The 13082-nt window shown below is 41.0% G+C and overlaps 1 protein-coding gene across 5 annotated transcripts in view; it reads right to left on the reverse strand.

Moving 5' to 3' along the window:
* Positions 1-7430: 7430 nt before the first annotated feature.
* LOC118399115 (histone-lysine N-methyltransferase ASH1L-like) overlaps positions 7431-13082 on the reverse strand; it is a 49208-nt gene continuing 43556 nt past the window's right edge. For all 5 annotated transcript variants that reach the window (XM_052471876.1, XM_052471875.1, XM_052471874.1 and 2 more), the window contains 6 exons: positions 12249-12339; positions 11391-11529; positions 11103-11275; positions 10822-10988; positions 10008-10452; positions 7431-9861 (listed from right to left, as the gene is read on the reverse strand). In XM_052471876.1, coding sequence (XP_052327836.1) covers positions 9770-9861; positions 10008-10452; positions 10822-10988; positions 11103-11275; positions 11391-11529; positions 12249-12339 — 1107 coding nt within the window. In that variant the 3' untranslated portion in view covers positions 7431-9769. The remainder of the gene's footprint in view (positions 9862-10007; positions 10453-10821; positions 10989-11102; positions 11276-11390; positions 11530-12248; positions 12340-13082) is intronic.

Raw genomic sequence — 13082 nt, forward strand, 5'->3', positions numbered from 1 at the left:
ACGAGGGAGGCCTTTGTTCAGCACTTTCAAAATGGACACTGACAGAAATTCAGATCGATCTTAGTTCAGAGGCATTAACTTTGCTCTTCTTAAGTCAGCACACACAGAGAGAGGGAGAGAGAGAGAAAGAGACACAGTTAGCCTACCATTTTCAGTATTTTATTAAGCCAATGTGGTTTAAAAAGGAAGGAAAATACAATCACTAGCCCACTACAAGGGGCCATTCCCATATTATAAAACTGCATTTTTATCATTGCACTGTGATGCTAAAAGCGGCAGGGGTGTGCTTCAGGACCATGCGGACACCTCAGAATGGTGAAGTATGCTGTTTGGCGGTTTCAGCTGGATGAATTTAGGACCACATGGACACCACAGAGCGTGTGAACAGGCTGTGTGAAGGCAAAGCTTCTGAAAGGCACGGACGGTGCTGCTGTCTGGAGCTGCTGTTTCTGTGTGTGTTGTTTCTCAGTTTCAACAGAAGTAATTTAACTTGGCTAGTCAGTTGTTGTACCATTAGAGCTAGCCAAAAGTTGGCTAACATTAGCTAGCTAGCTCACTAATTTTAGCTTTTACTTTTGCCTCAATCACACTAGACCTGAATCAAACGATGAAACCAGTGGCTAAGCGATTGAAGACCGATATTCTGACGTTCTTTGACAGCGCAATGTGAATTTTTATTAGAGTCAGTATAGCAATGTAATGTTATTGATCGGCTAATTTCCTCATTTTCACACTGACACAGTTTAAGAAGCTCAACAGGCCACACTGTCATGGTGCACAGTCATTACACAACACTATGCTCATCATGTCTTAGCAGGATCAGATGGTGACAGATGTCCCAGCAGGGTCAGACAGCCAGGGAAGACCAGTCTACGCAGCTCAGGTGAATCTTGCAGTATATTATAACAATCAGTGAATGGATACAAAGTTCCATCTTGAATTGATGGGGTAGGCTACAGTCTAGGATCTGTCAATTATGGTCATTTACATTTTTTAACCATTGATTCTATTCTTGGATAATAAAATGTATAAATGTACACCAAGAGAATTCTTTGTCATGCCTCATCTGAGCAGGATCAGATGGTGATAGGTCTCAGCAGGGTCAGGCAGCCAGGGAAGACCAGTCTGTGATGGAACTGAGGTGACCTTTTGCAGATGCAACACTTTATTCTCTCTGTGTAGCAAACACTGGACAAGCCAGATGCTTCAAAGATTGAAACTATTTTAAAGCAGCCTGACAAACCTGACGTTGATTTCCAAACTGTATCGAAGGCTGATAGAGGCTTTTCCCGATGACACAAAACATGTCAAACTAAAATGTGAGGAAGACCTGGGAGACACTATTGATGATGAATGGATACAGATATGGTTGAATGCCCAGTCATGTTCATGTCATCTCAGACATAAATTACTGCAGTTTAAGACCATCCATAGAATACTTTATGCCAGTGAAACGGAATATCATGCACTCAGAAATGTAATTCCTTTGCTGGAGGTGTATAACACAAAAGGGAACATATTTGCATGTTATGATCTTGTGAAGGCTGGCTGAATTCTGGCAAAGAGTGTATGTTATTTTATCTGAGCATGTCTACAGATTCTCTGTTCTCCCTGTTTTTGTTTGTTTGGACATGTTGATACTGGAGACTGTAATCTGAAAAAAACTGTGTAACCTAGGATTTATAGCAGCTAAGAAATGTATTGCCATTAATTGGAAGGTTGGTTATCCTCCCACAATGGATGGAAGAAATGTCAAGTTATGTATTTGATTCATTAAAAGATGATGGGTAATAGTGTGCAACTTTCACATGGAATACTATACGACAAAAGGGGTCTGTACTGAAAACATGAGATTTCTTTAGTCCAGCAGTTGCAAATAGTTTAATTTTTTGTGCCTGTCTCAGTGGACTAATCCATTGAGGAAGCCGCGGGGATGACACGGTCCAGGAATACGGGGATTGTGACTCAGATGCAAAAGGCATGTCTCTCTCCAGAATGCGCTCTCTCCCGTCCTTTTCGTGGGTATTCATTATTTCAGAACTTAATTGTATGCATTGTTTGTCTATCAATTGCCCATTACATTTGTCACCAGTAGTAGCCTACATTAATTGTTAATTCCCATCATTTCTAATCTGCGATGTTTGTCAAATGGTTGCGGACATTTCTGTTAATGCATTGCACCCTTGATCACTAGGATCCACTTTTATAGATAATATACTGGCACACATTGTGCAAACAAACCAACCCTTGCAATATCAATTGGAATTACATGTCTATTGCTGATCTTTTTGTTGACAAAATAATAACTGAAAGGGAAGAGTCACTGACAAACGTGGTTACAGACCCAACAACATTATAGGCCTGTAGTATCCCCTCCTCGTATAGAAAAGCATGAGCTAATAATAATACACAAGGGAAGCAAAACAATGAAATACATCATTCCAACATTGCCTAAAATGATGATTAAGATACTAATGAGATAGAACTATATTAGCAATATAACCTATAAACAATGACAAACAATGACATGTACAAACAATGACATATACATGTCCCTGTACACCAAGTCAGAACTGTTGGATAAATAACGGGGGCATATAAGCAGAAAATGAAATATTCAATGACATTTCAGGGACCAAATTCTTACGGTAAGACATGGGCTACTACCTAACAGTTTACTACACAACATACATGTAGTATTGCTTTCTTAGCTACACAATACATATCCTGGCATTTGGCAGCATACAATACATTGTTGGACTCAACGTTGTTGTGCTGTGCTCACATGAACAGGAAGGTGGAGCGGGGGTCTTTCTTGTGGGCAAACTTTGTCATCAACCTTTGTCATCAAAGTCTGGCATTCTCTGGATTTATGGTTCTTTCAAGACAACTGGTAGAGTGGCCAACGTATTCAACCCTTTCTGGCCCATGGTGTTGCGTGTGAATTATTCTTTCAAGCTTGGAAAAGAGACCCTTTCAGACAGATGTTTTACATTTTTAGACTTGGACCACACACCCTCTCCACCGAAGAGCAAGCAAAATAGTGATTGCTTTGCAACTCTTGCAGTAAGCCACTGATTCCTTCCATACCAATCATTGTTGAATTTAGGATTTTGTACATGTGCAATTTTTATGTCCAATGGCCAATGATCAGTGTAACATTTGATCTATAATTTCTCTTCATATTACAAGGATAGAAAAGGATTTGCCAATAGATTGTCAACATAATTAATGATGATGACTGTTTGTCTAGCTAGCTAGCTTGCATGCTAAGACTTTCAAAGTATGAAAAGCTACAGTAGATATAATGTCATTTTATCTGTGGCCAATGACCTTGAGCCTTCTTGGACGAGCACGTCTAATGTAAATCTATAGCAGAACCCAAGGGGGCTTGAACTTTACATTTTTTTATATATTTTTTTTATTTTTTATTAATATCAAATCAATACATAAAGCACATGAGGGAACACAAGCATACATAGATTACAAACAATAGACAATCGAGCTAGGGGGTACAATATCACATTACAATTACACAAGGACCTTAAGGGACATGCATATACTTACAATTCTAACAGCTTTTTTGTTAGTAGAGCATTTAACCGTCTTAAAATACAGTTCAATTTCTTTTTGTAGGGTACGAAAATGTGGTTTTCTGTTTGTAAATTTACATTTGTGTATATGAAATTTGGCCAAAAGAATAATGAAATTAATTACATAAAAATGTTTCAGCTTATTTCCATTGTATGTAAAGAGTCCAAGCAGTACATCTCTCCATAATAGTGTAAAATCTTCATAAATGTGTTCAATTATAAACCTACTAATGTCTTGCCACAGTTTTCTTACATGCATACAATGCCAAAAAAAATGCACAACTGTTTCTGGGTGGTCATTACAAAAGGAGCAATTTGAGTTGATGTTTTCCTTAAACTTCTTCATATAGTGGTTGGCAGGATAATATTTATGAATAATTTTAAAGGAAACTTCCTTAATTTTGTTAACAAGTAGGTATGTGTGTGGCAACATCCAAACTTCTTTCCAACAGATATTATCAATAAATCCATTCCAATAAGAAATGACATAAGGTATAGTAGATACAACATCCTGCTGAAACAAGGATCGTATTGCTCTGTTGTTGAATGGACCAAAAGAGAAACAAATCTTTCCTACTGATGAGTCAACAGGGTCAATAGAAGGTAGGCTCTGAGGGTCAGGTCTTGACATGTTCCTGAATAACATAGCAACACCTGAGGGAATGGCATCTAAAACAATTGCAAAATCTTTAGGTGTTACAGGGACCTTGTAAAGTGATAAGAATTCTTTATAACTGAGTAAAATACCCTCTGCATTCCCTCTGCATTTACCAGTTGGCTCACCAATAGGATATCATTTCGGAACCAATATTCTAAAAACAGAGAGGTATTTTTTTCCATATATAATATCTGTGTGGAGAAAAATTGTGTTTATAAATTAAGGACCATGACAAGAAAACCTGCCGATGAAAAGCAGAAATTTTCACTGGAACTTTGTCAATACTATAATTGCAAAACAACATGAAGTTAAGGCCACCAAAAGTAGAGAAGACATGATGAGGAATACAATTCCAGATAGAAGTGGGTCTTCTTAGGAATTGTTTTATCCAATTGATCTTAAAAGTATTATTTAAAGTAGTAAAATCCAAAAAATTCAGTCCAAGGGGGCTTGAACTGCCAAGCTCTCATGGTCGATTATGTGGCGATATAGTGTCGCCATGAGTGACAGAACCCTGAGCCAATCATAGCGCAACTAGAGCAGATTACCAATGCCTACACTCTGAGCTTTCTCTGGCTGCCCCTCCAACACAGAAAGCATTGATCACTGAAACACCTGCATTTTGTAGCAGCCTTACTCAAGAAAGCAAGAGACCATGTTTGTATGCAGATTAATTTTTAAAATACATTGTTTGATACATTCCTTGATACAAACTGATACATACCTTGAATTAATCTCAAAATAACATGCAGGGTCGCCACTGATTGAGACATAGCCTACAAACGTTAATGGAAAAGGTGAACAGTGGATCGCATAGAGCAAAATACCGGTAGTTTATCTAGCCTATTCACTACCGTGAAGTGGGTCCAATCCTGATTTGTAGGCCTATTTGCTATTTCATGAGTATGAAAACATCACACCCAGAAAATATGAGGAATTTATTATTCAATGATTATGGAAATGAAATAATCTTATTTTAGAACGCAAAGAAAATAGATTTTCGCTCTTCTCACTAAGAGCAAATGCGTACATCTTGTTATATTTAGCTACCTCTTTTGTTATGATATGTCATGATATGTTCCCCATTTGCACAAGACTACTAGGCTACCTTTGCCTTGTAATGCAATAGAAAATGTGTGTACATATGGTCTAACGTTTGCGGGAAGATTAACGCATTCTCAAGTCAAGTTCAGTTTTTATAAATGCCAACTTTTGCGTGAAAACTGGCGCGCGCATGTGTTGGGGCATATTTTGTGCGCACACAATGTTTATAAATGTGGCCCAATGTGATCTAACCAGTTGGAGGACGACCTGCACAACCTTGGACCTGGCCACATCCGCCCGGGACCTGGCCCAGAATAGGACGGCATGGAGATCTATTTGTCGAGGTGCTATTGCTCCAAGGAGCGAGTGACTAACTTTGCACTGGGACTTTGTAGACTTTTGAGTATGGATTTTAATTGAGACCTTCTCATTTGTATGGTTTGTGTGCAAGTACCTGCTGAAATCTATAATTAAATTACAGTTGAAGTCGGAAGTTTACATACACTTAGTTTGGAGTAATTAAAACTAGTTTTTCAACCACTCCACAAATTTCTTGTTCAACTGTAGTTTTGGTAAGTCGGTAAGGACATCTACTTTGTGCATGACATAATTTTTCCAAAAATTGTTTACAGATTATTCACTTATAAATCACTGTATCACAATTCCAGTGGGTCAGAAGTTTACATACACTAAATTGACTGCATTTAATTAAACAGATTGGAAAATTCCAGAAAATGATGTCATGGCTTTAGAAGCTTCTGATAGGCTAACTGACATCATTTGAGTCAATTGGAGGTGTACCTGTGGATGTATTTCAAGGCCTAACTTCAAACGCAGTCCCTCTGCTTGCCATCGCGGGGAAATCAAAAGAAATCAGCCAAAACCTCAGAAAAATAATTGTAGACCTCCACAATTCTGGTTCATCATTGGGAGCCATTTCCAAATGCATGAAGGTACCATGTTCATCTGCACAAACAATAGTACACAAGTATAAACACCATTGGACCACGCAGCCGCCATACCACTCTGTCTCCTAGAGATTAACGTACTTTGGTGCGAAAAGTGCTGGAGGAAACAGGTACAAAAGTATCTCTATCCACAGTAAAAACGAGTCCTATATCAACATAACCTGAAAGGTCCCTCACCAAGGAAGAAGCCACTGCTCCAAAACCGCCATAAAAAAGCCAGAATACGGTTAGCAACTGCACATGGGAACAACGATGGTACTTTTTGGAGAAATGTCCTCTGGTCTGATGAAACAAAAATAGAGCTGTTTGGCCATAATGACCATCGTTATGTTTGGAGGAAAAAGGGGGAGGCTTGCAAGCCGAAGTACACCATCCCAACCGTGAAGCACGGGGATGGCAGCATCATGTTGGGGGGGTGCTTTGATGCAGGTGGGACTGGTGCACTTCACAAAATAGATGGCATCATGAGGTAGGAAAATTATGTGGATATATTGAAGCAACATCTCAAGACATCAGTCAGGAAGTGAAAGCTTGGTCGCAAATGGATCTTCCAAATGGACAATGACCCCAAGCATACTTCCAAAGTTGTGGCAAAATGGCTTAAGGACAACAAAGTCAAGGTATTGGAGTGGCCATCACAAAGCCCTGACCTCAATCCTATAGAACATTTGTGGGCAGAACTGAAAAAGCGTGTGCGAGCAAGGAGGCCTACAAACCTGACTCAGTTACACCTGCTCTGTCAGGAGGAATGGGACAAAATTCACCCAACTTATTGTGGGAAGCTTGTGGAAGGCTACCTGAAACGTTGGACCCAAGTTAAACAATTGAAAGGCAATGCTACCAAATACTCATTGAGTGTATGTAAACTTCTGACCCACTGGGAATGTGATGAAATTAATAAAAGCTGAAATAAATCATTCTCTCTACTATTATTCTGACATTTCACATTCTTAAAATAAAGTGGTGTTCCTAACTGACCTAAGACTGGGAATTTGTACCAGGATTACATTTCAGGAATTGTGAAAATCTGAGTGTAAATGTATTTGGCTAAGGTGTATGTAAACTTCCAACTTTGTTTATAAATTCACCTGAATTATATTAAGGAAATCCCGAACACAATTGAACAATTCTTTTAAACATGATCAAAAAGTCAAGGCAAAATAAACATTCACAATAATGTAGTGCTTTTTATTTAAAAAACAAACAAAAAAAAACCAAATAGAATATAAAACAAAAAGTAAAAACCAACAGCATTTTCATGACTTTAGAATCATAATTACAAACTTTTAACGAGTGGAAGAAGTTGACAAACTGTACACATCACAAAATGTCTGCCAGTCTGCCCATTTACAATGCTTGCATCTTATTTTGTGATTGTCTAAAAATAACTAAACAACTCACACAAAACACACAAATAGCCTACAAGCACAAGCATCATATTTATGACTGCTATCACAAAAACAGAACCAAAAAGGAAGAACATATTTAGCTGACAGTTATACTTTTGTTTCTGTCATCTTTCATAATATCATAACATTTTTATGTTGGTTTGTTTTTTTAGTGTTCAACACTTTGCAGCAAAAACAAGGAGCATATTTTCTCCTCAAAAGTAAAATTATTGATATTAATTATTACAGCGACAGATGTCATTTCAGAGTCACTTATGTCCCAATGCCTTTTATGAAGTTCGTTTGACATTCTTCTCGCTCATGCAGTACATAGATGAATTTCATTTTTAGGGAACAAAAATTCAGTTAAAAGTCTTATGTCATTCATTTAGGACAGTTGTGGTACATTTTACTGGACAAAAACACCTCTTCTTTCTCCTTCAAGCTTAAGTGTCTCGATTATAGTAATACAAATGGCAGACAATCATTATAATAATACATATGGGTCTGAGTTCTGTACAATACAATAATACACAAAATCTGTTATCAAGATATTGCTTTTGGAGACACTTCTCACATAATCCCAGTCTGTATATACATAACTTGGCACTGTACAACTTTCTGTCCTCTTTCTGTCAGTTTCTTTACTCTCTCGGTCTGTCAGTCCATCTTGATAGGACATTTCGGTCAAAGTCCCATTTTAAACAGAAGTGTTTGGAAAAAAGAAATCTCATCAAATCACACAAATTATTTAAAGGTATTCTCCATGGCAACCAGAACACATTTGAAGAATAAAATGTACAGCTAGAATTCCTCCCTCCCAACAAATACCCCTCCCAGAATATATGAAAATATGACCATCACGATACATTTTATGTTTCCATAATTTCCCATAAAATGTTAATTGCCATCAAGCCCTTAATTTCTTTCTTTTTTTCTTCAAGAATTCTGGCAGATTACTGACACATAAATGTGCATACACATACGCACACACTCACGCAAGGCAGTCAGGGATCACGGCGCTCTAAGGCGTTACAGTAAGAGCCAGTGTTCCGCCACCTGACTTAGTTAAGCTGGTGAATCAGGTACTTCAGAAAGAGGGGTGAAGTGGACTGCCTCACAAACCAAACAAGACACTTGACTGACCAAAAGCGCACACTCCATCTTCCCAAAGACCACCAGCCATTCTCCCGTCCTTCCTTCTCTGTTCCTATATATATATATATATATATATATATATAAATATATATATAAGATAATATACTTATTAAGTTGCTTTTCAGACTGGATCATCCAATACTGTGTGTTAGTGTGTCTCGTTGATACATTATAGAGCGCCAACAATATCCATGGTACCAAAGTGCAGTTGACCAACCTCGTTCCTGCTGCTTCTCTCCTAGTTCATCGTCAACAGTGTATGCTTACTGTACACTGCATAGCCTCTGAGGATAGTCCTGGTACATTAACCCTACGTTTAGTTTGTCATCACCACTTAGTCCCACTAGGGTGCGCCAGTCTCCAGTGTTCTCATTCCCATTTGATGTTGTTTAAAAAATCGAAGTCAATATGAGTCTGTGGCTGCATGCCACAGCCATGTTCAGTACCACTTTGTTCCTTTATTTTGCTCATCAAAAATAATTGACTCAAGGTTGCACTGATGAGCCATGTATGGATAGTGTGACACCTATGTAATTGTCTCTCTGTCCCAAGTAACAGGGCTGTCTTTGATGAATATATGTTCAATGTGCATTTTTAAGTGCATGGGGTACATTTTCCTATGTAAAAAAATTAAAAATAAAATATGCATTTGCATCGTACTTCAATAAGTCTGGGTCCACCCTCCTGAGAAGTCCTTGGGTCCCCTACAAAACCGTTATCAATGATCACGACTGCTGAGTGCACTGCTTCAAACCATTTATTTGTTGAGTTGTTTCATCACTTGAGATGAAAGGTTGGGGAAGAGGGGACACCACCTGAAGGGGTGCCAGAGAAGGGGACCAACCTTTTCACTTTGTGGTGACCGTCTCTTTGTAAATGTCGTCTTCCCTCTTTTCCATTTTCCCCCCACCTCTCCCAAGTAAATGAAAGGGGAATGTGCTTGCCAGGTAAGTGGCAACATCATTTTCTACCCACAAAGTCTCCGAATCCAAGTGTCCGTCTACGTAATCGCCGCCCTGACCCCTCCTCTAGAAGATAAGTGACATCTATGGCTGTTGGAAGAAGAGAGAGAAGTTACCAAACACCAATGACACATTCAGTTAACTGTCTGATATTTCCCCTTCATCAACTCAACAGTTTCCATTCTTCATCAAACCACCCCTCTCTCGTAATACCCGTTTCCTCATTGCCTGCTCACCGTTCTTATTGGGTGTTCTGTGTAGCAGATCCAGCAGAATCTTGTTTAGCCGATCCCTTTGCGCCTCCCTCCTGCCCAGTCCGGAGTGATGGAGGGGTGAGGAAGACATGGAGGGGAAGAGCTCCAGCACGTCAACTCCTCTCTCTGCCGTACCTTCCTCCAGCTCCCTATGCTCCTCTACCTCCTGCCCGGCCTCCTCCTCTTCTCCATCCCTTGGCCCATCTGGTCGCGTGGGTTGGGCAGCGGTAGGGAGTGTGGGTTCTTCATGGGCAGTGTCCATGTCCCCCTCCACCACTCTTCGGTTGTCACTCTCCGGACGGAAGTCGTCACCCTGGTCGCATGGGGAAGCGTCGTCCTCACAGGCCCCTCCAACTCCTTTGGGCCGCTCGCTCTTCCAGGCCGAACGCCCCCCGTTCCTCTTGTAGTTGTCAGGAACGTAGTGCGGCTGTGGCGAGGTTGGAAAGGAACAAAGGCTCTTTAATTTGACTTACAAGTTGCTCATACAGAACTTCATTTTTGGGATTATTAACAATTTGTTTTACTGTGTATAAAGCTGGACCCCAATCTTCTTTCTTAGGATAACTAACGGTTTGCAAAAACACCCACGAAAAGAATGGTGGGCACATATCAGTCGTCACTGGTGCCCAATCAACCTCTTTGACAAAACAACTTTGATACACTTCTCTAGTTGCACTTAATTCAAGCCCATAACGGAACCGTATATCAATACTACCTCATCAAACTAGCCTCACTAAAACTAAATACGGACACTTCAATACAAACAACCCCCACCCCTCCTCTTGGACCCTCTTACTGAGAAGTCTCTCTTGGGGGCCAGCCTCTTGGGGAAGTGGTTGAAGGCGTAGGGCTTAGTGCACACGGGGAAGCGGTTGCGGTGGATCTTGTAGAAGAGGTGCGCCGACTTGTCCAGGCGGTAGTCGCAGATGTACACGTCCTGCTCCTTTACTCCTTTCGGCCGTCCTGATAAAAAAACAAACGCACCACAAGTCAGGTTAGGTAATTATGTGTGTTAGCTCAGTGTGTTTGTTTTGAACTCCCTTACAAAGTGTGTGTGTGTGCGTGCATGAGTCTCACCTTTGCAGTAGGTGTAGAGATCGAGGACGCAGCAGGTCCCGACCACGGCCTCCAGAGGGATGATCTCGTAGAGTGGCACACGGAACAGCTCGTTGTGGTAGAAGCGGCGCGAGGGCGAGTGGTGCGTCTCGTGGGGCCTGAAGTAATGATGGCCAAAGGCAAACCTCTCACCCCTACAGGGCACCCACACAAAGAGACAAGAGCGTGTCAGGCAAAAATACAGCAATGAAATCGCTGAAGTTGCTCAGCGCTGGCTCAATGGGGCGTTCCCTTTTCCCCCTCCCTTACTTTTCACTCTTCCAGAGTTTCTCGATGCGGAAGATGTCTAGCTTGTCTCTGTTGACATGGGACAGGAGACGGTAGGACTGCCTGACTGGCTGGCCCTCTGGGGTGCGTCTGCTGTCCCTCATCAGGTACACACAGTCACCTGGTCAGACAGGTTACATAACATTATCATGATTTTTATATATACATTTTTTTTTTAATGACCCTTTTTTTCTCCCCAATTTCGGGATTACGATCTTGTCTCATCGCTGCAACTCCCCAACGGGCTCGGGAAAGGTTGAGTCATGCGTGCTCTGAAACATGACCGACCAAGCCGCACTTCTTAACACTCGCTCGCTTTATCCGGAAGCCAGCTGCACCAATGTGTCGGAGGAAACACTGTTCAACTGACGACCGAAGTTAGCCTGCAGGCCCCCGGCCCACCACAAGGAGTCGCTAGAGGGCGATGGGCCAAGTAAAGCCCCCCCCCCAGGCAAAAGCCTCGCCAAACACGGACGACGCTGGGTCACGGCCGGTTGTGATACAGCCTACGATCGAACCCCAGGCTGTAGTGATGGCGCAACACTGTGATATAGAGACTTATAGAGTGCTGCACAACTCGGGAAGCCGGTACAAGGAACATTTATCACACCCCAAGTTGCTATACAACAATTATTCCACGTGGCAAGCTGTGCAACTGACACAAAAACTCACTACAACATTGATGTGGCCTCAAACATGGGGTTACGTCCGAAATGGCATGCTATTACCTATATAATGCACTACTTTTGACCAGAGCCCTATACTTCTGAGCAGGGCCCTGTTCAAAAGTAGTGCACTATATAGGGCATATGGTGCCATGGTTATAGTCCCCTTCCATACCTTGGTGCAGCAGCAGTTCGTCTCGCAGCAGACAGATGTAGTAGATTGAGCCAGACTGGGCGTAGCTGGGCTGGGGCAGCATTGGCACCTCCTGGAGCACCAACGGGACAGGATATGACATCAGATCAAACAAGAAGATGAAACAAAAGACAAAGCATTCCTTTGAAATAACCACCTGTAAGGAGTGGAGTATCTGAAACAACAATGGCTATGTCCCAAATGGCACCCTATTCCCTGATACATTTCACAAGGAGCAATCTGCGATTGGTACATCCATTTTTGGACTTGTAAATTGCTGATTATTTATCACCATTGATTCTTGAAGAATATAACTTATGAAATGCCTTATGAGCTTAGTTCATCTGTCATTCCCTATCAGAAACCAAAATATAAGATTGTCTTACTCCATTGTTGGTAAGCAATGTAATTGTAAACAAATACTGTGTAGCCTCAAAACATGGTTAAAACTGTACATTTGATACCATGGATGGCCAGTCCTTGAATCCATAGCTCTGTGTATACATTTGAGATTGGTTGTACACCCCCGTCCCTCCACTGTTTTCCAAATCAGTGGCAGGGTGACGCTTTGTTAGTTTCAACTGCATATTGCCCCTTTATTTACACTTTCTGTAAAGTGTGTTTTGATGGTTAAATGCACGTAAAAAAAAAAATGTGACTTGATTATCTTAGTTTTGGGATGTGCATATCACCTTTTTCGTCACTGACTGAACACATTTCTCATGGGCTGTTTCACAATATGCATACTACCGTGCTACGAGCACGCAAATGGATGCACAGGAGGGTAGGAGAATGAGTTCCAAATCAAAGTTTGAG

Source organism: Oncorhynchus keta, chromosome 20 (assembly GCF_023373465.1).
Source record: "Oncorhynchus keta strain PuntledgeMale-10-30-2019 chromosome 20, Oket_V2, whole genome shotgun sequence".
Lineage (NCBI taxonomy): Eukaryota > Metazoa > Chordata > Actinopteri > Salmoniformes > Salmonidae > Oncorhynchus > Oncorhynchus keta.